Here is a 26,283-nt window from a genome sequence, read left to right as displayed (position 1 = left end):
ACGACGTTAAGGACATAGTTGGAAGAGTACCACGATGGCAGTAATATGGCACCGGACCTCCCACGGGTCAATACCACACCTCCCGCACTCCTCTCCCACCAACATTCGAAAGCATCGAACAGCATCTAACAAAACTTTAATATTCGAATTACTAATCTGTTCACAGCATATTTATTCACTTCCCGTGATAATGAACATGTTTCTCCAAAGAGTCCTATGTATTTCGGCTCGAATTATATCATAAATCAGCAGTTCCGTGCCAATTTATTAGCCGTTCGCGATTTGGTGGGGTTATCACTGCACTTAACTTCTTCTCAAAGGGCATTGGAAAAATCATGTTATTACTCACTTCTCCGCACATGAGCAGCCCGAAATGTTCATGGGATGCAAATTAAAAATCACTTTTTAAAATCAGTCACTTGTTTGAACCGAAAACTTAATATAAACTGCTATTTTTGCCCGAAAAAAACGATTAAAAATTGATCGCGGAGCGAATGAAAACACCGGTACCGACAGCAGCAAACTAATAACTAGGGTGGCTCAAAAATGATTTTGCTCTGCCAGGCTCAGTCGATTATGTTTCATATTTTGGGTGTCGTCCGATGGTTTAGATCAGTTTGAATAGGGGCTTATCGTGCACAGGTCGTTTCAGGTTTGTATGACAGTTGATATGGCGAGGTTGAATTTTACATTATTCTGATTGTGGCACTCCGTCATTGGGCGATGGCGAGGGGGGAGACCATATGACTGGATGAAATATTCAAGAGCTTTAACTCCATAGACAATGCATATTGAATGGTCGTTCCAATAGTTGGAAGTCGATTTTAATCGAGGTTGCGAGTCTTTAGCATGATAATTAGGCTTCTCAGAAGGCATCAGTGAAACGTGTAATTCAACAAAATAGCCAGAATTTGTCTGTGATATCTATCGCACCAGGGGCAGATACTTCATACAAAAAGTGTGACATGGGGGTGAGCGGTGTATAAAATGCTATTTTTTGCGTTACGTAATCAATGGATCCTTCCTGCGGTGCGATTTTCGTCCAGTGAAGTCTCTGGAATGTTGATTTCAGCTATGTCGGTTCTCTTTTCTGGAGGGGAGGCGCTGTAGCAAGTGTAATGAAAGGATTAGTTTCCCAAACTAGTTTTCATACAAATTTGAACCGGCTTGTGCTGTACCAACCAGTTTTTGTTCAATTCGGTTTTTGGAGGACACTCGGAGCATGGGACGGAATCGAGTGAGCGTGTTGGAGCTGGGTCGTTTTTTGAACCACCCTACTAATATTTTATGTTTTTTGTAAATACGTCACCAATACTACTACAGTATATGACAGTTTTTATTGTACCAATACTTTCAAAGATTTGTTTTGGTACTCAACCCACCTTCACCTTAACTACTTTCAAATTGCCATTATCTTCATTCGGGTGTCTTGTTGATAGTTGGATGGCAACTTTTTGTTTCAAATTAGGTATTTTTTTCTTTTGGTTTTTTTTAGAAAATCGAAAATCCAAAGTAGCCCCCGAAGTCAAAAGAAGCCTCGCACGACCGTATTACATATTTTCTCATATACCAACGATTTTTAAGCCCTACGTATGCCTCGAGGTTATGTCGGATACCTTACCCATTGCTCGTTTTTTGTGTTTGACCCGCATCATGTTTGCTACAGCGAAAAGAATTATTGAGTGGCGGGCGAGCCAAAGTACCGTTAAGCGATGTTAGTTGAAAAAACAAAAACATTGACATCATATTGTAACCCCATCAATGGGAAACTTTTATCTGAGGATTTGAGCGCTCTAATCATTCTACCCTCTTAGATAACGGAGATGTCAACTGAAAACAGAGACAGTGAGCCGTCGTCAGAAATTGCGGACATATCTGCTGAGGAAAACAGATCAAATAGCACAGGCTCCAGCATGCTGTCCTTGGGGACGCCGGAAGTCACTACGCCGATGGAGAACCGAAATGTCCTCGCTAAGATGTTTTTTAAAGATTTACATCAGGTAGATTATAGGTACCTTATTGAGAGCATACGGTTTTGAGTAAAAAGTTGTTGTACTGAGGTGTCCACAGTGGTTGAGTACTTATCCCATGCATGAATGAATCCCATGATGAGGACGACTGTAAAAAACTTACTTCTGTTTTTATTTTTGTATCTAAAAAGTACTAGATTTTTTAATAGATATTAAGCTAAAGTGATGAGATGACCAACTTTTCAATTATAAGCTTCGTGGCCGTGCGGTTAGCGACGTCAATCATCTAAACCCATGTGCTATGGAGTACGGGTTCGATTCCCGCCCCGGGAAATAGAATTTTTTTTTCGCGATTCTCCCCTGTTCACTGGGTGTTGTATAAACGTCCTGTCCGTTGACTCATGCTTGGTGTTAAGTGTTCAGTCTGGTCGAAGACGGTGATTCTGTCTCTTTTTTATATATAATTTGGAAATACTACATTTTTTTTGTAAAACCTATTCTCTAATGTTGGAAAAAGATTGATGTTGAAATCTTTATTCCCCTGACACATTCAAGATGTAGGGAAGATTTTTTTCGGTAAATGGGGTCTTTTTGTTTGTGTTTTTTTTTTATCTCGCGTCAATTATCTGCATCTAAATATGCACCAGTCTTTTACCAAACTTTAGCTGATAAGAAGTTTTTTTTTGCATTCGCTACATGCTTGCAACACATCTGTAGGTATGTTTTGAACGCATGTGTTATGAAAATACAGAGATTGAACAAAATGCGAGTTAGGCAAAGTTTTGTCAAAATTCATTTAAGCACAACTTTACATACTATAATCCGATTCTGATAAAATCGGAACCAGCGGACGCAGAAACTTTTCTAGTGTTTTGTCATTATCCTAAATCTCATATCGGTCTACAGGCACTGGTCAAGTTCCCGATTTACCGAGGATATGTTAAAAATGCATACTTCTTCTTTTGTTTGTCATTCTAAGTGACATTTACTTCCATATCAGGGAATCAATTGTTTTCAGATGCGCATGCGAAACAAGCGACAAAAGGGAACCAACGACAAAGCTTTGTTTTTGTCGGAGATAATAATGACAAAGATCCGAATGAGGTGCCTTTGAAAACGCGAGTGCATTTAGTTCTGGATTACGGGAGGCTTGCCCTTAATGGTTTTACGAGACGATGATTATAAAAACATTTCCAGCATGATAGTGACCACTGCCTCCATTATAGCAGGCTCCAGACGATGAATATAGAATCTACATTAAAGGTCATTTAGGTGCTTCGCGAAAGTGACATCGATTCAGAAAGGGGTCGTTCAACAATGATGTCACAGGTTTTAGGGGGGGAGGGGGTCTAAGATTTTGTGACAGTACATATACTAGGTATACAAAAAAGCGTGACAGAGGGGGAAGGGGGGTCCAGAAATCTCAAAAAGTAGTGGACGTCATATTTGAATCGCCCCAAAGTACGGCCAAATCCCGGACCGTTTTCACGGAAATGGCCGACCGATTCTCGAACTGTAGACAGCAATGGTCGGAGATTAGTTCTAGTTTCTGAGGAAAGCATAAAACATGATAAAAGTAAATAATGACATGCAGAAGAAAACAGTAATAATAACATTCCCTCGGAAAAACCGGTGCATCTTCGGTGCTCATGGGCCGATCTAAGACTTACGATAAGAATACTACGTCCGGTCCGGTGGTTTCCGTTTTAATAAAATTCAATTATTTTAAATAAAGTTACACTGATTTCAATTTCGACAAAGATTTGCCTATCTCAACATTTTTGTTCAAAGCCCGCAGTCCACTGTTTGCCATATTGATGAATATTTGTCAAGTATATCCTGACAACTATCAGACTGGTTAGAAATCGACATGGATTTCAGGCTGACTTTAGGTCATTATGACAAACAGTGTACTGATAGCTTAATCCCTGTATTTGGTGGAACTATTGAATCCTTTTTGCAGATTTTAAAACAAGAAAACATTTATGTATTTTCTTTAATACACAATAAGCCCTTTTTGCTCTCTTATTATTTTGTGTTTTTTGTTACATTGAAACGTTTACGTTTACGACAAAATTTACATTTCCAGCAAAGTGCAAGGTTTATTTTTTCCTAAAACCGTTTGTAACACTAAGCACATTTTGTGTTTCAAATACTTTTTATTTAGGAATTTTATGGGAACCCAATTGTTATTGGAGAGAGGAAATGCTCAACAACCCGGACCACCGACTAGAATTAAATAGTTATGTATTCCTTCCCTTAACTTCCATTTCTCCACAGAAGCTAGCCGGCAGCAAAAAGAGCCCGTGGTTCCTGGAATCGTGGAGCTCGCGGGAAACGAAACAAGACAGCAGTCTGGACTACGAGGACGCCAAGGACCTGCCGATTGAGCTGCGGCGCCTGGAGGATTTCGACGACATACCGGAGCCGCCGCTGTCTGCTGGCCTGAAAAGCCGGAGCTTAGGTAGTATATTAAATCCACCACCAAAAACCATAGTTAGATCACGTTCAAGTGTACCAAGTTTAGGTGCTCAAATACCTGAATCGCGTGCAACACCTGCTGAGCCGTCAGCATCCCGAAGACCAAAACTAGTAAAACAGAAACAATCATTGTGTGATGACGTAGATTACAAGCTGAACGAATCGGCGCAGGCCTACCGGGATCACATCCTGCGGAACGACTCACGGATCCAGCTGCTGCGTAAGCAAAGCTCACTGAACGAAGAACTGATGGCCGAGAGTCGGTTGCGTGAAAAGGATCGGATCCGGAAGCGAATACAAAAGCAGATGTCTCTGAACGAGACATTCCTGTGCCGGTCGCTATTTACCAAGCGACTTCAAGTGATCAAGGAAGGCTTGACCACAAAACTGAAGACATCCACCGGAAGCTTGGAACGCGTGACAAAGAATGGGTTCGTGAAAATCATGCAAAACATCAAAGCGTCGGCCCAGTCACACCACAGTCACAATCACGCGCAAGGCCGCTCCTACGACCCACACAATCCCGGTTACATGCCGCACGGTCATGATGGTCGCCACGGGAGCTATCACGTTTCCAGAAGCAATTCCATCAACAACAATGGCGGCAGCAATGGCAGCGGCAGCACTAACGGTAACGACAAGCTCCACGGGATGGGCACCAGCCAGGATGACTCGAAACCTCGTCGCCATTCGCGGGAAAGTGGCTCCGGTAAGTTGACCCGTAAATTCATGAACTGATCATTTTATTTCCTCGTATACTCTGTTCAAAACGGATTTTTCTTCTATTTTTTCTTCTCTATATTTCGAAACCAAAAAATATCGATATTTTCTTCTCTTTACGAACATTTTCCACCGCCACACCATCCATCCCTCTGCTATTGGTAATACTCATCTGTTTCATTTCTGCAGAAAGTTTTCGTTCCACTTTCATTAAACGACAACGTTTCGCGGGTACCTATACCGTACATTATTTTACTTATATCAATATTAGATGGTTGAATAATAGCTTGGTTCTCAAAAAAGTATCTATCTATTGTCATTATTTAGATTAGCGAATGTGTAAATTATCTATTTGTTTCAAATTGGTCTTTTAAAAACATAGCAAACTAAATAAAGTATCCCTTTGTAAAATTAAGCTACTAAATGAAGCAAATTTTGAAAGAGTGTCTAAATGCTGTAGTTGACATAAATCGCATGGCAAATGATTTAATCAAAATATATTTAAAACCCTGTTTTATCTAGAAAGCATGATGCTAATAAACTTTGCTTAAAATATATTCAACAACTTAGCCACACCACATGGACACAGAACTCAACTATAGACATTTATATAAGATCGACATTTAGACAATACATATTAAAAAAAAATACGGATACTTATGAAACTCACAACTCTGTTCTGAATATCAAAAACCCAATTTAATTCACCGAGTAGGTCTTGCATTTAACCAAGACACTAACATTATATGGCGCTTAAATACCATTTTCCTCATAACTTTTAAACGCAAAGGTCGATCGTTATCAAATTCAATAGTGATCAACTATAGGCTTTCCGCAGAAATAACGCAGTTATTTCCTTTTGAAAACTATATCCCGTGTGGAATTACGCTGATAATGGCGTTCCATTTATGTGCACGATTTTTAGTATAAATTTCAATGTTTTTTTTTATCTGTGCATAATATTGTTCGTTCCGCTGTGGGTGCAACTTGATGGAGATTTGGCTATCCGCAGACTGGAGTCAATATTGTCAGTTACCAAAAATTATAGATTCAATATTATAAAACACCCAGAGCATTTTCTCGATCGTCTCCAAAAAACTCCAACAACGGTTTAATGTCCCTTTAACGTACCTTAAGATCCTTTTCAGGTGCAGTCAGTGCTCTTCTGTTGGACAGCTTTGGTACTGGCTAATTTAGTTCATAGAAACGGACTATTCAGGTCTGCTGGCAAGGGTCACGTACATCAAGCAACCCACTCATTCACTATAGGTAGGGCTCAGGGTTGTTAACGTTAATCAACGATTAACGCCGTTAACGTTAACTTTCATTTCAGTTAACGTCAACGTGGTTGCGTTGGATTACTTTGATTGTAACGTTAACGTTAGCGGAATGCGTTGAATCAACGTTAACGAACATCGATAAACTGTCCGTTATTTTTTCTCCATGCAGACTAATCAACAACTATTACGTTCCTAAGCCATTGTGGTTTCCATGGCGCATGGAACCTTTATTATCAGCATTTTATTTTTCAATCATAGTTCACTGTTACAAAAATCCAATACATATTTTCATTCAAGCCATATCAAGTTTTGACAAAGTACGTAAAAACAATATGCCAAGTCTTGAAACCTACAAGGCAAGGAGACCGTTCAAGACGCGCTCAAAAACATAAATGTTAGCTGCAGCGTGTTTGCATATTTCATAAAATCGGAACTGTACTACTATTCCTGTTATCAAAGCAAGGGCGTTCCCGTTTTTTGATTCACCGAAAAAACTAAATGTTAATTTTGGTATTGAAACCAACGCCAAAAAAATATAGCTTTCAGACTTACGAAATAAAATACTACGAAAAAGGTACACCAGATTGTTTAATCCAGTTCTACCCAGTCTATGAACATGGTCTTTCAAGGGATTTATAATTATGTAATGATTAGAACACGAATGTAATGTTTTTCACAAATGCAAGTCTATTCGCAAATAATTTATAATCTGTTTTTATTTGTCCAACTATGTGTTTCATTTCGAGTGATAAGTTCCCCATGTTATTTTTGTTTTGTGTCAATTCTGCCATTATTCCGTAAATGATAATAAATATCTGAGTACACTGGGGTCGCCTTATACGCGGATGAATTTCATCATTTTCTCATTCTGCCTCAATTTCTACAACTTTTTTAATACCATTTGAGTTTTTGAGGATTTTTTAGTGTAGTTTGCTTAATGCTCAACACAAATCCAAACTCAAAAAACAAGCAAAAGCAAAAGCAATAAGCGACTCCAGCATAAAAACGGTTTTCAGCACAATTCGTCTTTCCTATGTCAAAGTATCTTATGGCCAACACACTTATCAATGCCTTGATAGAACAGAATTTGTCAAACCCTTGGTTTTGCTTAGAAAATTGTACTCCGATAAAGCAGACCATTAACGTTTAAAATAACGCTATCGTTAACGATAAATCAACGGAGAGCGTTACCGTTACCGTTGATAAACGTTCAATAGAAATTAACGGAAAAATAGTTAATCGTTGATATTAACGTCAACGAATTAACGAAACGGCGTTAGCCGTTGGTTAACGTTAACAACCCTACTAGGGCTTATATATGTTTGTCGACTTTCTTCTTCTTTCTGTAACTTGAGAGGACATTCAATCGGTGTGGGCACTGGTTGGCACTCGTCCATGCCAAATCTCTTAAGCAATTCCTAGTGATGAACTCATCTGTGTTATAATCATGAACCTAAATCACTAAAAAAATAAACAAAATTTGCCATTCCTTTAAATATGCCAAGAAATCTACCCACAGCACACAAGTTCACCATCTCTCTTGGTAGAAGCAATTGAATGGGATCAAATCAAACTTTTGGAATTTACCCCATTTGACGGTATACGAAACCAGTACGCTAGACAGGTGCTTTCTCAACTAAGCTACGAAGGACCTCCGTCATCCTCCGCAGCTTAGGGGGTACTGATGAAACCAAATTCCCAGCACCAGGCATGTAGCCGAACTCTCGCAATACATTTTCAGAACTAACTCTCTGTATTTTTGTACAATGCCAACCAAGTAGGATGAGTATTTAGTATTGTGTGGCTCCTACACACTTGCTTTATCAGCAACTGCGCTCGATGAAGTAGGGTTGTGTGAGGTTGTGCCAGTTGGTCGTCAGATCCCAACCCGACCACATAAGTGAAGAGAGATCGCCATGTTGACATGTTGTGCATATGCATAAATCAAGTATCAGACATAGTAATTAATTTCCACTCTGGGTGGCTTAATACCCGGGAACATAGGCAGTTAACTTTGAATGTACTGAAATTTTTTTAATTTTTTTTTTTATATCGTATGACATTATTCGTGCCACCTGTGAACGTTTCGCTAACTATTATGATGGGAATGCAAAATGAATAAATAATACTTTTTTTACTTTTGCAATAGACATCATAGTTTTAATGGCTCTACATAATATTCATTTTGGATACCCATCATAAGAGTTAGCGATACATTCACAGGTGGCACGAATAATGTTACACGATACAGACGAATCGAAGACTGCCATGAATGAAGTGAAAGGGAACTCTAGTTTTTGTCTTCGTGCGTGGGGTTCCCTTATCTTTCCAACAGGTTATGGGCCCCGGAACGGTTCCAGAGGTACATATAAGTGGGATGACTGCTACGACCACCACAGACGCCATCGTAGCAAAACAAGCAACCGATAGTCCGAAAGTTGCGAAAAAATTTTACTTGAGTGCTGCTAATGTTGACTTTGCTCATGCGGATGCTGATGCTGGGACCGCTGAGACAAGAAAATTTGCTTGGGAAACGACTGTGGGGTTAAATCATAGATCATTAATTAACGGCTACCCAGGGACAACTTCAGACGACACTAATCCCGTGTCGAAACGTCGGACGAATAAAAACTCGTTTTAATCATATCAGACTGCGAATACATTTTTGCAGCGTCTCCCTCCGATGCGCTTCTGATTCAGCGATTATAATTTGTACTTTGAACAAACTTCGTCTCGGCATAATTTTCCCTTGTATAAAATTATTGACCTGAGAAGAATCGATTCATTTTCTGTAATGTGCATTTTCAATCACTTACTGCAGCAAAACCAGAGCCAGAACCATGAGAGAAAATTTTACTAAAGTGCCGACGTCAGCCACTCTATAATTTGCCGCGGAAAGGTTACAGATGCAGGAGCCAGCGTCACGGGATTAGTTAGTCCGGATTTTTTCTCCGTAAGCAAGAATTGGAATTTTTAATAGTTTATCGTGATTAATCTTGAGTTTCAATGAAATTGGCAAATTACTGAAGAGTTTTCGAGTCGATTCATATATAAATCTTCAAAATCCATCGGCAGATAACAGTGCTATTAAGATTCAAAATCTTAAATGATTTCTCGACGGTCCCCAATTTTAGATTCTGATTTGACACCCAGTACCTTCGGGTAAGACGTTGTCCAACGTCAAAACGAGCACAACCATGCCTTTGCTCATCTATAAGTTCGACTATCTATAGTGAAACAGGAATTGGAAAAATCCAGGTTTTCCCGAAGCCTATATATTGTTTTTGAAATCCGGGGATACCCGGGACAAAAAAAATCACTTCTGACTCAGTAATCCACTGATCACAAATTTAGTTTTGAGCGCTTTTTCCTTTCTCGTGCACAAAAGGCTATTAAAACCAAACGTTTTATGGAAAGCCTGGAGACCTATAGCACAGTGTACCCATAGTGTTATACTCTAATTGACTCAGCTCGGCGATTGGATTGATGTCTGTATTTGTGTGTTTCCTATTTAAAATGGACCAAATCAGACTATGGACTACATATCAAGAAAAAATGATGAAGTTTACCAATGAACATGGAGTGAGGCTAATTCAGGATCACATGAAACAAATCTAATATCCAGGCGTTGATGTGGAGACGATCGCTGAACCATCGTCACATGAAGAAATAGAATCCAAAAGAGTGAAAAAAAGAACAATTCCTTCTGGTCCAAACTGTTGCCTGTACAAATGGCCTCCATCCGAGGTTCCGATGCTCCTCCTGGGCCTGACCAGTCAGCAACCTGTCAAACATTCCGACCTCTTGATGAATTCCACCTGGAACTACCCATGACTTACATCGCCAATCATGATCGCACTGCGTAACGCGACTTATGCGGCCGATCCATAATCCCACTACTGCAGCGGTTCTCAACCTGGGGTACATGTACCCCTGGGGGTACCTTTGCTGGACCTAGGGGGTACCTCGGACAAAAATGCGTAATGGCGGACGTATTACAATTCCAATCAAAACTCATTGATAAAAAAAAGACAGAATCATAAAGTTTTGATAATTGTGTATTTTTTTTTTCAAAAATGTATATTGTACATAATATGCAATGCGATCAATAAATCCCAACTGAATTCTGCCTTCCACAACCAGCAAAATGTATGAAGGACTGCGGAACAAAAGATCAAACGAACAAAACGTTGAATGAACAAAATGATTTGATTTTTCACTAAAGCTCGTTTGCTTCGTTGCAAGAGGATTAGAAGCATCCTTCTACGCTTCTCGAAAGCCTTCTTCCGAACAGCTCGAAGCCCTCCTTTCGAGAGGCTCGGCACCCTCCTGGGCACTTCAGAAGCCTCCTTCCAAGACGTTAGGTTGCCTCCTGTCAAGAGGCTTAAAAGCCTCCTTCCAAGAGGATCGTAAGCCTCCTCGGAAGCCTCATTTCAAGAGGCTCAAAAGTTCCATTCAAGAGGTTCGGAAGGCCTTTTTTTCTAGAGTCTCAAAAGCCTCCTTTTCTAGAGGCTCAAAAGTCTCCTTTCAAGAGGCCCGAAAACCTCCTTTCAAGATCTTTTCAAGAGGCTCGGAAGCCTGCTTTTAATATCCTTTCAAGAGGCTCGGAAGCCTCCTTTCAAGATCCTTTCAAGAGGCTCAGAAGCCTGCTTTCAAGAGGCTCAAAAGCCTCATTTCAAGAGGCTCTGAAGCCTTTTTCCAAGAGGCTCGGAAGGCTCCTTTCGAGAGGCTCGGAAGCCTCTTTTCAAGAGGTTCAGAAGCCTCCTTTCAAGTGGTTAGGGTGCATCCTTTCAAGATGCTCATAAGCCTCCTTTTGAGAGGTTCGGAAGCCTCGCTTCAAGAAGCTCGGAATTCTTCTTTCAAGAGGCTTGGAAGTATGAGGCTATCAAGAGGCTCAGAAGCTTTCTTTCAAGATGCAAAGGAAGCCTCCTTTTAAGTGGCTCGAAAACCGCCTTCAAGAGGCTCGGAAGCCTATCTACAAGAGGCTCAGAAGCCTTTAATCAAGAGGCGCGGAAACGTACTTTGAAGGGATTCAAAAACTGAAAGGAGCATCCCTTCAAAGGGCTCGGAATTATTTTTTCAAGAGGATTGGAAGCCTACTTTCGAGAGGGGGTACCTCAATTAATGCAAAAGTTCGAAGGGGTACCTCTCAAGAAAAAGGTTGAGAACCGCTGCACTACGTAGGTTTTGGGTGGGTCCCATTAAAGATGGAGGTCCTCATGTACAGACCCCATTCGATCTTGGCAACAAAGCCATTCGGTTTTGGCTTTTTTTCGTTTCTGATATTGCTCATAAACCACGCAAATCGCATAGGGGTCGTACACTAATTACGTAAGCATTTAGGGGGGGGAGGGGGGTCTGCCATTTCTTACGCTCCATATAAATAAAAAATGTTTGTATGGGAAAAATCTTACATGGGGGGAGGAGGGTCGAAAAACCCAGAAAAAATGCTTACGTAATTAGTGTACGGCCCCATAGTCATTGTAAAAAAACTGGTTAGAGCCCTAAACCGATAAAAAAAATCGCGTATTTTTTTTCACCGTCAGAGTATGTATACTGCACTGCATGGCGCATTGCCAGTTGTAAGACGTTGTAACTACCTCCTTTGACGTCCTCACGTCTGTAGAAGGGACGTCCTAACGTCCTCCTTACTACCTCGCTAGGGTCTTATCTCAGGATAGCCACGCAACACCTGCTTGAGGTAACACACGGACCTTATCTACACGGATGCGGACGTAATCAAGACGAGACAACAAGCATGCGGGAAATCGAGTAAAATGAAAATGTAGAGCTCATTTTATAATATGTTTTTATTAAATTTTGAGGTTTCGATTTAGGGTTAGTCTTTAAGAGGTTAGTTCTGGTTTGGCCGATCAGACACGTTGGGGCCCATTGTTGACATTCGGCTTATTTGGACGTACCTTGTCTGCATGCTACCTGCTTCTACTTTTACCGCTACAGTAATACAGGGCTCAGCTCCAAAAACCAGAGTGGGTTCGCTTTCAAGCCGGGTTATAGTTGGACACGTAGAACTTGCTTGGAGCCTTCAGTTGATCGGATGCCTGTCCAACACGGTCGGGAGGTTATAATTTCTCGTGGTCCCGTAGTCGCGGGATACTCTGCTAGACAACTACCAAGCACGACACCGGCCGTCCACGGCTGGTGGTCTCGGGATGTGGGTATTGGTTGGACGCGTAGAATCTTGTGCTCATCGGAGGCTGACCTGCCAATGTCAGGACACTGGTAATTTTGGAACCGTGTACCCTTGGCCGGAAGGTGAATAGGATCTGCGGCCAAATAGGACTAGAGGTCACCGCTGATAATGGTGCTGAACTGAGGCTTCTCTGGGCCTAGGTGAGTCGTGGATGCCGGTCTATCACCACAAAGTGACAAAGAAAACAGCGTAACGAGGTTCCGGCCGGATGACGACAATACAAGGCGTGATTTGTAGACGGTATCCCAGGCGACCTGGTAACTTGATGCGGCACTTATTACAGTCAGATCGTGCCCTGGTCAGGATAGGGCCGGTGAAATCCCAGTGGATGGTGACAATCCAGTAAAGTGCAGGCCAAGTAAGGCGGAGGTGTCTCCTATTACTAGGACGGAACGAGGGTACCACGTGGCCGGCAGTTTGGATGGGAAAGGCAACTACGAGCGGTACGGGATCGTTGGTGGAAGACCGTGGTTCTCTTTGTCTTCCGTGGTTCCGAGATCTCCTTGACTCCAAAAAGTCCGATGCCTAGCGCGGCCGGGAACACTTCACTTAAGACGCCTTTTTTTCAAGAGCAATCCGTTTTTAAAAAATCGTGTCGAGGTCAGTCTTCGTTCTACTCCCGAACCTTCCTTCCTCCTCGTTCCTCCTAGTTTTTTCTCCCTTTCCAATTCGCCCCGGAGTTCGTATTGTCGCGAGGATTTCGCCTCGATTGATTTGGTCCGTCAGTCAGGGGTGTGATAGGCGTTAGTCGTACATACACTATTAAGCCAGAATACTCAAATAAATTGAAGATGTATGTGGGTATTCATGGTCTCAAAAAATACTACGTGCGAAGTCTTACAATTCTTAGTTAATTCTTTATGGTACTGAAACCCGTGTCAGCTCGTTGCCTCATTGTTACGGTAACAACGTGACCCAAATAAAAGAAGATTCACTACTTACTAAACCCACTTCGGATCGTTGATTTCAACCGTTTTTTTTTTCTGAGACGCTTTTGAGTTGAAAATCGGGGCACATCCCTTGCCGTGACTCAATTAGCGGACGATTCATGTATAACACACTGAAGACTGTATTTGAAAATTTCCATGCTCCAACTTTTGTAGTTTATTTTATCAAATTGGCGTGAATTTTAATTCTAGATCTCTAATGTGAATGATTTTTACTGTTTATACAAAATCCTGATGTCCATGTTGAACCTAGCTATTTATATCAAGTTGTATTAGCGCGTGTTAATTTTGTAGTATTTGGGCAGCAATCTTTTGACGATTGTGATTTCGTAGTGCAATTGTTACCGATGCTTAAAAGAACATGTCACTGTGTAAAATGATCGATCATTTAAACTGGATGATAATGCCTTTTTTATGTTTTCAACAGTTTGCTTCAAGCGCACATATCCGTTGCTAAATCAATGTAGTATAGATTTCCAAGCGTTTATGCAAATGGATGTCAGTAGCTTAGCTTTTTTTGAGAACCACATAACGCCCTAACATCTTTTCCATAGCGTGCAACTAATACTCATTTCCTTATCCGTCTTCCGTTCCGAATTTTTACTACCATAGATTCTTCTAAGGACAGCAGTCTGCAAAGCGATACCAGTATTGAGTCCGAAGATAGTTTTGCCTCTGTGATCTTCATTCCGAAACCAGACCAACAGCAACAGCAAGGAAGTGGAACGAGTGATGGCTTTGGTCCTGGTCCCACGCGAATGCCTTCAGGGCCGACGTCTCCCTTGATTATGCCCTGCCCAACGCCAGCACATTCACCAGCACCACCACGCACAAAATTCAGCCCCCCGAATGGCAACGGCAATGGTGGAAACGGTGGATGCGAATTTAGCCAATTTACTTTCGATGATACTTCATTATTTCCTAAGTTCGAGGAAATAGCTTCCTCTCCATCATCTGTAAATAATGCATCTAGTACTAATATTAAAATTCTTAAATCCCCGCCTTCAACTGCTTTGGCTAGTACGAGTTCAACGACCACAATCGCTTCCAGCAGTAGCAAGTCTACGACTAGTAACAGCAGTGCTCATAGCAGTAGTAGCAAATTGACAACGACGACGACGACGACGACAACAACGCAAGTACCCAAATCTACGGTTCAGAAAATAACTCGGCAGCAAATCAAAGACCTGCCTCCGATTCCAAAGTTTAAAAAGAATTATCCAATCCTGCGCCGGCAAACATCTACCGGAGCTCCAGTAGTGCCAAAACTGTTATCTTTGGAACTATTCAATCCGGAAACGGACGACCTGGACAGCGACTCCAGTGAGCCATCGTCGCCGGATTCTATCGACAGTGTGATAAGCGCGCTTCGACCACCAGTTTCACCGCAGCCATCAACAGCACAAAAGCAACCGGCACAAACAGAGGCACCCAGTATTCCTCCATTGATAGAGGCAGCAGCCGTTGTAGCACATAAGCTGGAAGATACCGTGGAACTGGTGATACGAGAAAGCGAAAATAAGCCAAAACTACTTAACGGGTTACCAGAATCACAAGAAAGCGTTGATGGAACGAAACCTGATGATGAATCATCTTGTCGACAACATTTGGTAGATTTTGCTGAGAAGTTAAGTGCTCAGCTTCTGAAAGAGCTGGACAACGAGAAGCAGCAGAATGAGAGCAGTTTCGACGACGACGATGACGTATTCAGCGAGAGCAGGTTCAAGCAGAAAACTATAACACTTGCAGATGCGCAACACATAACGGATCCCTATTTGAAGAAGTTGAACGGTGATTTGCGGGATCTGAACTTGCTTCGTGCAGAATTGCGGGAAAGGCGACTAATGCTGGCGAACTTAAGTCATCTTGGGTCTAGTGGATTGGGCGGAAGTAACGATTCACTCGGTCCCAGTTACGGTTCTTCGATGACCCCAATAATACAAGAAGAAACCGATGATGAAGAAGAGCTGAACAATTCGTGCGAACCCGAGCTGGAAGATCGGGACAGTGTGCATTCACTCCGAGGAAACATGAAGAATCTCAATAAAAACGATGAGTTTGTCATCATTCCCGAACTGGACGAAGATGACGCAGATCTATCAAACGATACAGCTTTACTGATACAGGAAGAAGATAGCACGGAAGAGCATCTTCAAAACATTGACGTAGACCTTTTAGGCAGTAACAACAGTAACAATAATAGTACGAATGATAGCCACTTAACTAGCAGTAGTCATAGTCTACCCCTCAAAACTATAAATCTGAGTTCTACTCAGCTAGGTGTAAATATTGGTAACTCACAACTACACAAGAAAACTGAATGCACATTCAACCATGGCAGCAATCACAGTAGAACCACTCCCAAAGTGTCGACCTCGGGAGTGACTTGCGTCGCAGAACCCAGTGAAGTAACCGGCAACAAAAAGTTACCCGACACGAACAAATCATCGATTGAATCTCATACCAGCGTTGATTCCTGGGCCCATTCGACGAGTTCGGCCTCGCTGGATAGTCCCTCGGTGGGCGGTGCCGCGACCCACCACCGCTACTATCACGTATTCCGAGAGGGTGAGCTGGACGCTCTGATCAACCATCACGTGGCCAGTCTTCACATCGTGTCATCGTACTACGAGCGGGCATCGTGGTGCGTGGTAGCCGAAAAGGTGCAGGTTTGGACCATCTAAGACTCTGAGGTGTTCCAGGTTTTCGACGGACATTTATGGCATTCAACACATGGATGTTTTAAAGCTGCTTGCCATTACTAATATTGAATTGTTCGAAAAGCCGTTAAGATCTTCAAAACATACGAGACTTCTTATCTGTGAAATCGGCTCCGAGGAGCCGGAAACCAACTTGAACAATTGAGTAAGTGAAACATTATAGATCAAGATAATTACGACTAAACGAGAAAAGGCTCTAAAACTGTATTATTTGTCTCTGTGATTCATATATTTAAAACAATAGTAAGTAAATAGATATAGTCAGAACAAATCGATATATGAAATAATTATGATCTACAAAGCAGCATTACTTTACCGTGAAATATTCTTTCTGTGAATGTTAATTCGATTCCATTTGATAATCAGTCCGACAAATTATCACCAATCATTAATATTACGATTTGGTATCACTAAAGCCTGATCAAAGTAAATATCTATGTGATGAAACGAAGTTTCGAATTGGTATTCCAGTTTATTTTTCACCCCCTGTATGGTCAATACTATGGTTAGTCTCTCTTCAATAAAACTGGAAAACGTTCTTGTGTGAAAAACTTGACTAGGATTTGATCTTCCTAGCAGCTTTTCTGTGTCTCAGGTTTTTCTATGCTTTCTATGCTATGCAACATTGGCTCCACAAATTGACAACCATCGTCTATGATAATTTTTTTTTTGCGTTGTGAACGATGGATGGTTCTCCCAACAGCTGATGCAACTCGTGGTTCATTCGCCTCATCCACGTACCGTCCGCCATCTGCAAACCTACCATAGATGGTACGCAGCACTTTCCTTTCGAAAACTCCCCGTGCACGTTGGTCCTCCACGAGCATCGTCCAGGTCTCGTGTCCGTAGAGAACTACCGGTCTAATAAGCGTTTTGTAGATAGTCAGTTTGGTATGGCGGCGAACTCTATTCGATCGGAGTGTTTTGCGGAGTCCAAAGTACGTACGATTACCTGCCATGATACGTCTCCAAATTTCTCTGCTGGTATTGTTATCGTTATCGGTTATTAGTGAGCCCAATTACACGAGTTCTTCAACCACCTCGATTTCGTCACCACCGATAGAAACTCGTGGTGGGTGGCTTACATTGACCTCTCTTGAATCTCTTCCTGTCATGTACTTCGTCTTCCACGTGTTGAAGACTACCCAATCAACACAAAATCGTATATGATGCAATATAAGATGCTAAAGTGGAGGCGATATACGTACATATTGTATGGGAAAGTACCTATATGGCCTCCACTTCAGCATCTTATGTGATATCATATACGATCTTGTGTTGACTGGGTAGTCCAATCCGTTTAGCTTCAGTCTGATGTAGGCTTCCTCCATCCTCTCAAAGTTACGTGCCATGATATCAATGTCGTCGGCGAAATCAAATAACTGGACGGACTTCGTGAAGATCGTACCACTCGTGTCAATCCCTGCCCTTCATATTACACCCTCCAAAGCGATGTTGAATAGCATACCAGAAAGACCATCACCTTGCCGTAACCCTCTGCGCGTTTCGAAGGGTCTCGAGAATGCCCCAGAAACCCGAACTACGCTCATCACCCGATTCATCGTCGCCATAATCAACCGTATCAGTTTATCCGGAAATCCGTTTTCGTGCATGAGCTGCCATAGCTGGTCCCGATCGATTGTATCATATGCGGCTTTGAAGTCGATAAATAGATGATGTGTGGGCACGTTGTATTTACGGCATTTCTGCAATACCTGACGTACGGCGAACACCTGGCCTGTGGTAGAGCGTTCACCCATAAATCTTGCCTGGTACTGCCCCACCAACTATTTTGCAATTTGTGTTAGTCGGCGGTATAAAATTTGGGAGAGTACCTTGTAGGCGGCGTTCAGCAATGTGATTGCGTGGTAGTTACTTCAATCCAACTTATCGCCCTTTTGGTAGATAAGACACACGACTCCTTCCATCCACTACTGCGGCAAAACCTCATCCTCCTAAACCCTGGTAATCACCCAGTGCAGCGCTATAACCAGTGCCTCACCACCGTGATTAAACAGCTCTCCTGGTAGTTGGTCAACTCCAGGGGCTTTGTTGTTTTTCAGCTGGCCGATCTCCTCCTGGATTTCCTGGAGATTCGGAACCGAAAGTCACATGTCCTGCGCGCGTGCTCCTAGATAATTTCCATTCCGCCACCACTGTCTGCCACATCGTAGTGCTGCCGCCACCTTTGGATCACCTCACGCTTGTTTATAAGGTTCCCGTTTATGTCCTTACACATATCGGGCTGTGGCACGTGGCCCTTACGTGAACGGTTTAACTTCTCATAGAATTTTCGTGCGTTATTAGCGCGGTACAGTTGCTGCGCCTCTTCACGGTCTCGATCTTCCTGCTGGCGCTTTTTCCTCCGAAAAATCGAGTTTTGTCTGTTCCGCGCCGTTTGTATCGTGCCTCGTTCACCCTCGTGCGGTGTTGCAGCAATCTCGTCCATGCTGCATTCTTCTCTTCAACTAACTGCTCACATTCGCCATCATACCAGTCGTTTCTCTGATCCGGGGGCACCGTGCCTAGTGTAGCGGTTGCGGTTCTACCAATGGCGGATCGAATATCTCTCCAGCCATCTTCAAGAGAAGCTGCGCCTAGCTGCTCTTCCGTTGGGAGTGCCACTTCAGGCTGCTGCACGTATTTTTGGGCTAGTCTACCGTCTTGTAGCCGCGCAATGTTAAGCCGCGGCGTCCGACTTCGACGCGTGTTGTACACTGTCGAGAGTTTTAAGCGTAGGCATACTGCAACGAGGTAGTGGTCGGATTCAACATTTCCACTGCGGTAAGTTCGTACGTTCGTGATGTTGGAGAAGAATTTACCGTCGATTAGAACGTGGTCGATTTGGTTTTCCGTTTCTTGGTTAGGTGATCTCCATGTGGCCTTGTGGATATTTTTGCGGGGAAAGAAGGTGCTTCGGACTACCATTCCGCGGGAGGCTGCGAAGTTTAAGCATCGTTGACCGTTGTCATTCAATACGGTGTGCAGACTATCCGGTCCGATAACCGGTCTAAACATTTCCTCCCTTCCTACCTGTGCGTTCATGTCACCGATAACGATTTGGACGTCCCGCAGTGAGCATCCATCGTATGTCTGTTCCAGCTGTGCGTAGAACGCTTCTTTCTCGTCGTCGGGTCTTCCAGCTTCCTTCGTGTGGGCAGTGCACGTTGATGATGCTATAGTTGAAGAAACGGCCTTTAATTCTCAGCTTGCACGTCCTTGCGTTGATTGGCTGCCACCCAATGACACGATGGCACATCTTACCCAGCACTATGAAGCCGGTTCCCAGCTCGTTGGTGGTGCCACAGCTTGGTAGAAGGTAGCCGCTCGATGCCCGCTTTTCCACACTTTCTGTCCTGTCCAGCAAATCTCCTGCAGCGCCACGACGTCGAAGTTGCGAGGATGTAATTCATCGTAGATCATCCTGTCGCAACCTTGCGAAACCTAGCGACTTGCAGTTCCATGTTCCAAACTTCCAATCGTGATCCTTTATTCGTCGCCTAGGTCTTTGTCGATTATATCGAGTCGCATTATCTCTTATATTGTTCGTAATGATTGGTTTTCCAGGCGGCTTATTGAGCCTGCGCAAACCTCCTGTCTTGTCGGAGGACCGTCGTGTCAGGGCTGTTTAGCGTCCCACCTAACACCAGGACTTGGGCTTGTGCGCTTTGAGCGGCACACGGTCGCTTTGGTGGGGCCTACTTGCGGATACATGCAGCCTTGCATGCAGCTTTTTATAGGAATTGACTGGGCCCACTGTCAAACCCCACCACATCCTAGGCAAGCCCCACAACTCGTAGATGGTCTGGGGAGGGATCGTCAAGCCCTTGGACATAGTCCCTGCTGCCCTGAAGAGAAAAAGTAGTGAATTTCTAATCCCACAGACCAAAAATTATCTGACTAGGGAAAATTATAACGTTTTAGATGCATTGTAATTCAAATTCCCTATGTTCCCAAGGTGATAGCACCAATAGTAATGATTGGGACTTGGGAGCGATGACAATGGCATTTGTTTTGGAACTTTCCTTTGTGCTGAACCTTTGTGCTGAAAAGTCCGCACGAAAGTTAGCCACAAACTTCAAACAAGCGTATAAGCACTCAGCAAAATAGGTAGGTGGAGTGGTAGTTAGAAGGAAAAAAAAGAGAGAATAGCGAGAGAGAGAGAGAATATTTTTCCTTAAAATACGTATATTTTTCGACTTGCTATGCGTATTCGTGAGCGAGGTTTGTTATGGGATTCGAAAGTGTTGGACTTTGGGGAGACTTGATCCCCCTTTTATGATATCTTCATAAATATTTTTTTCAAAAAAACCTTCCATCAAATTTATGAAATCTATAAAAAATTAGACACCTGAGACCAAACTATATTTTTTTTGAATTTTTTCGCCAATTAATGCGAGATCAAGTGTCATTTTTATTTTTTCACGCATGCTGCGACGCAGCAAAGCTAAATCAACAAGAATGACAGTTGTGCGCCGCCTCCGTATCGAGTTGTGTGCCCCCGAAAACGTGAGCACTTTGAAACTTGGATTCCGTGAGGAGTGACCGTAACAACTCAAAATCCAAAATCTAAAAATTGTGGAGGAATGTTGACATTTTTTCAGTATAGGTATTAGCCACAAACTTCAAACAAGCGTATAAGCACTCAGCAAAATAGGTAGGTGGAGTGGTAGTTAGAAGGAAAAAAAAAAGAATAGCGAGAGAGAGAGAATATTTTTCCTTAAAATACGTATATTTTTCGACTTGCTATGCGTATTCGTGAGCGAGGTTTGTTATGGGATTCGAAAGTGTTGGACTTTGGGGAGACTTGATCCCCCTTTTATGATATCTTCATAAATATTTTTTTTCAAAAAAACCTTCCATCAAATTTATGAAATCTATAAAAAATTAGACACCTGCGACCAAACTATAATTTTTTCGCCAATTAATGCGAGATCAAGTGTCATTTTTATTTTTTCACGCATGCTGCGACGCAGCAAAGCTAAATCAACAAAAATGACAGTTGTGCGCCGCCTCCGTATCGAGTTGTGTGCCCCCGAAAACGCGAGCACTTTGAAACTTGGATTCCGTGAGGAGTGACCGTAACAACTCAAAATCCAAAATCTAAAAATTGTGGAGGAATGTTGACATTTTTTTCAGTATAGATCATTTTACATATGTATGGCTATGTGCTGTGAAAAACCCATAGCATTTGGTCACTATTATGCAAAGTTATTCAAATTTTGCATGGCCACTAAACAAATAGCTAGGAGGGTCTTAAAATAAAAACCGCCCTATAAAATCAGTACGGTTCTCTATCCAAAACATAAGTTACTACGTAATCATCATTTGTCCGGAGAATCTGTACTAAAAATATGGTTGACAAAGACTACACAGGATTCGGTTTTTACACGATTTTTTTTCGCTCTTAATTTTGATCGAGTGGCTTTAATTTGCCACCAAATTCTTTGCAACATGTATCAAAAAATCCTAAATAATTCAATGAAAAATCACATAGTTATTAATAATAAGTCCAAAATTAATAAAATGTAAATCGTGTAAAAACAGAATCCAGTGTACTTTGGTTTTCGGTACAGTGAACGTTCGCTAATTGGGGTTTTTCTAGTTGGGGCGTTTTTTAGTTGGGGGTTCGCTAATTGGGGCGAAACCCAATTAAAAAGCAGCTAAACGTCAGAATGTGATGTCAAAAACGCGTTGACGTTTTGTTTCCGTGTTTGGCGGGATCGATATTTTCTGGCGCGTAAAATTTTCTTTTGTTCAATGCAAAAAGTAAACAACATTGACGCTTGTCAAACCGCCCCAATTAGCGAACGGCATTCGCTAGTTGGGGTGAGGTCGTGCCCCAATTAGCGAACGATCACTGTATTTGGGGGGATCAAGTCTCCTTACCTTCCCCTACCGTTCTTAATTGACCTTTTCCGTCAAAAATTGTATCTAGTTTTTTTGTCTCAGTTATTTAATTTAAGATCAACTTCCCCAAAGAACCCATATTTTTTAAAGCCTCTAACTATTCACGGTTAGATTACTTTACCTCGGATACTCTGGTGTTGTTGATATTATTCCCACCCTGGAGAATTCACTCATTTTCTCTTAAAAGTGCCTCTACCCATTAAAATGGGGAGAGGCACTTTTTTGATAAAATGGGTCAATTTTTCACGGTGGGAATAATATCAATAATAAAAAGTGTACCCATTAATGGGTAAATTTAACTAACCGTGTTTTTAAAATCGAAAAGAAAAACCGAAAAAGTGCTGCACGTGTGGACCGGTCTGAAAAATTCACCCGATGTTCGTTCAAAATCGGGCCAATATTAAAAAACAGCACTTTTTAATTTTTGTTTTATATTTAAAAAATACTTAAAGGCGTCTAAAAATATGGGTTCTTTGGGAAAGTGGACCTTGAATAAGCCAAAGAATCGATCGAGCGATTTTTTTTTTGACGGGAAGGGTTTATTGAGTACCAGTAACTAGCGCTCGACTCCCAGCCTGAAAGCTTAGCAACTGCGAGTGAATTGTTCTTAGTCAATATGCGGTCTCTATGAAATTCTAAAAATGCAAAAGGTAACTTATTTCTACTATAAATGCTTATATTACTCAGGCAACCTTCATAATTCTCTGAAAACTGTTTGGAAGCATTCTGAACACGCAGATATTTACTTTTGATCAGGTTCCATCTTAGAGTTACTTTGACCCCACACGGGTCACTTCGCAACAAAAATTAGTCGATTCATATGGCATGTTGGTCAAATGGAATTGACTCATATTATTATGACTTATGAATGTGGGGTCAATTTATGTTTATCAACTCTTAAACAATTTTAATTCAGAAAGGAAATATTATTGTTGATATTTGTAAACATTCCAGTGAAAAAAATTAGGTATAAATTACACAATTTATAAAGCGGTATAACGATAAATTTCAGTATTGAATGAAAAAATTTTAATTCAATTTTTGAAACCCTTATGTTTTCCCATGTGTACAATTCACTAGCTGAAAAAAATCTATCGAACCAATTGTACATAATTCCTTGGCCGTGATCGAAGCGCCAAAGAGATCATACATTTTGTATCAACCCAATTTGGATATAACACAACCTAAGAAATTGGCAGTTCTGTTCATATTCTAGGTTCTATTAACTACGGGCTATATTGTCGAACGAATCAACGCATCAACTCTTCTAAATAATATTAATATTATAAAACATAAACATAAGAAAACACAACACAAACGAAACTTAAACCAGATACAGATCAGTTGAAACAAATGCACACTAAATGCAACCAGAAAAAAAACCTGAACAACCCACAGACAATGACAACGTCAAATATAATGGTGATCAGCGTGAACAGTTACAAACAAATACAATTCATATCAAAGTATAAACGAAATAAGTTCTATTCAGCTCTAGGTTAAAAAAAAGTCTTCGAAATACATGTGGTTTTAGACAAATTTTCAAGGTGTCAAAATGTTTCAGTGTAACAGTTTTAATCATAATATCGTCAAATTTTGCAAATTTTGCATAATTCTTAGATTAAAGATGGTTCCCATTTCCAGCAAACAACGCGATTTATTGTTTTTCTTCAAATATAGATAACAGCTTTGTCTGACGATAACGTCGCATCCACACAAAAAAGATTCCTTTCGATAACCAAATGATTCTACACAAAATTTGGCTTCATATCCTAGCTGCAATGATTGATGACTATTCGAAAACCTTTCGATGCGACAATTACCACGTTTGAAGATAAAAAAAAAAGCGCGATACAAAACTCCGCTGCGCAGCTAAATCTTACGAAACACGAAATAAAATCAGTATTCCCCTAAACCTGCATCATGCTCAATGCAGAGAACATGAGTTGATCTCATAATCATTACATTACAATTAATCAATTACGTTAGTTCCATATTAATTCATGAATCTGAGGTCTATTCTATCCTAAATATCTTTTTTACACCAGTTTGCCACCAAACTACATTGTTTTCTGAAATAAGTGTATTTCAAACCAACAATAATAAAATCGCGTTCTGTACAAACACACCAGCAAATCATAGCTAAAACGAATTAAGATAAAAGTAAAAATACGAACAGACTTTCAACCAAACGAATAACACAATCTTTACAACAAAAAAGAACAGAAATATCAATAAATAACAACAAACCAAAAAACGAACACTAACTGCAGAAGAATCCCTGTTAAATGATGCATTATATAATCCTTGTAAAACAACATTACACACAAGCAGAATCATCTAAAGTAAAAACAAAAACAAAAAGACAGGATAAATACTTTCTTCGAAAAATGGATGGAAACGAATCACTGCGAAAACGGAAGGCAACCAAAGCGCGCATTGTAATACATTGAAAAGCAGAAAATATAAATAATGTTGACAAAATCCAATAGGTGGTATAATTATTTATGGATATCACAGAAATGTGATCTCGGGATCAGCTGCATTAAAATCTTGAACTATATACCTGGGGTAATATTCCCAAGCTAAACAAACGCTGCTACAATATCTCCCTGCAAATCCAGTTCGCGTAAATACAACGACACATGATTGCGGCTTTCGTTAATTCAGTTAATTAAAAAAATGACCATCATCGTGAGTGGTATCTAAACAAGGGGTAGTTCAATTCGACTTAATCTATTTGTACAACTTTGAATAATTAATAATTCAAATATTCGTGGTACTGCCACAACACTCCACAACACATTCGTCTAGACGATTAACGTCGCTAACCGCACGGTTACGAAGCCCACAATGCCCTTACTTCATGTACATAAAGGGCCACTGGTAGAATCGTTTCCGTCTGCATGTTGTGGGACCTAAACTGGTTAGATAATCCGCAAAAGGCACTGGCGCAGTCCTATGCTGCGCGCCATTGACAGTTGCGTAAAACCTCCGCATATCGTTTCTATCCATGTTCTCCTGCGCTTCAAACACACTCTCTTCGTGTTGCCTTTATTTCTGCGGTGGATTCGTTTCTCTTCTGCCCTTGCTACACTGTACCGCTCTCTGTTGGAACGGGTACGAGCCACTAGCATTCGACTCCTGGCAACATTTTTCTCGCCCGTCACTCGCTGGCACTCCTCATCAAACCAACCATTTTGTTGGCGTCGCTGTGCAGTGCGTAGCACTTCCTGCGCTGTTGTAGTCACAGCTTCGTGGATATTTTCTCACAATCTGTTGACGTCGCCAGATCCGGTGGCATCTCCTATCGGCTCGTCCAGATTCTGGTGGTACTGTTCAGCAGCTCCTTCAACTGACAAGTGTTGAATATTGAAACGCATCGTTTTGTTGTTTCGTGAATTCGTGACACTGGAGAATCGCGCCCGAATTTTTGCAACTACAAGGTAGTGATCCGAGTCGATGTTCGGACCTCTGAAGGACCTTACATCTATAATATCCGAGAAATGTCGTCCGTCGACCAGCACGTGGTATATCTGTGAGCAAGTGTCCCCACTCGGATGTTGCCAGGTGTGTTTGCGGATATGCTTAGGGTAAGACGGTATAATATGCCCCCCCTAAGGCAATTCCTTGATAATTTTTTACTTTTCAACGCAATTCATGCAAACTTTGTATTATTTGATAGTCCAGGAAGTCGCAAATGCATTGCCCGTGAGTAGTCATATAAAAATATTACAGATAACACGTAATAAAGCTTTTTTGAAAAGTCGTGAATAAATGAATTTTAAAAAGTACCTGGGCAATACGCCCCACCTCATCAAAAGACGTTTAAAAACCCTTCATTAGTATTTTATCAATCCCATAATAAAAAGGCTACAAATCCTTATGCGCTTGACATTAAAAAAGCAACATCGGTCCATTCAAGCAGGTGTGAATTATATTTCAATATTTTCCATACAATTTGGAAGTAACTGCTGCAAGCTCGCTGCGCTTGTGTCCAGTTGGTAAGGGCATATCGTCCTGCCTACACTGGGGCGTTTT

The 26,283-nt window shown here is 41.4% G+C and overlaps 1 protein-coding gene across 9 annotated transcripts in view; it reads left to right on the top strand.

The window, feature by feature from the left end:
- Positions 1 to 22,649, top strand: part of LOC134219353 (serine-rich adhesin for platelets) — a 115,108-nt gene extending 92,459 nt beyond the window's left edge. For 6 of the 9 annotated variants that reach the window (XM_062698075.1, XM_062698072.1, XM_062698073.1 and 3 more), the window contains 3 exons: positions 4,251 to 5,160; positions 5,361 to 5,402; positions 14,225 to 22,649. In XM_062698075.1, coding sequence (XP_062554059.1) covers positions 4,251 to 5,160; positions 5,361 to 5,402; positions 14,225 to 16,296 — 3,024 coding nt within the window. In that variant the 3' untranslated portion in view covers positions 16,297 to 22,649. The remainder of the gene's footprint in view (positions 1 to 4,250; positions 5,161 to 5,360; positions 5,403 to 14,224) is intronic. The other 3 variants (XM_062698080.1, XM_062698078.1, XM_062698079.1) reach the window with 3 other exon arrangements.
- Positions 22,650 to 26,283: the final 3,634 nt, after the last annotated feature.

The sequence above is a fragment of the Armigeres subalbatus genome, chromosome 3 (assembly GCF_024139115.2).
Source record: "Armigeres subalbatus isolate Guangzhou_Male chromosome 3, GZ_Asu_2, whole genome shotgun sequence".
Classification (NCBI taxonomy): domain Eukaryota; kingdom Metazoa; phylum Arthropoda; class Insecta; order Diptera; family Culicidae; genus Armigeres; species Armigeres subalbatus.
The sequence above is the reverse complement of the archived record's forward strand: the minus strand, read 5'-3'. Positions and strand labels throughout refer to the sequence as shown.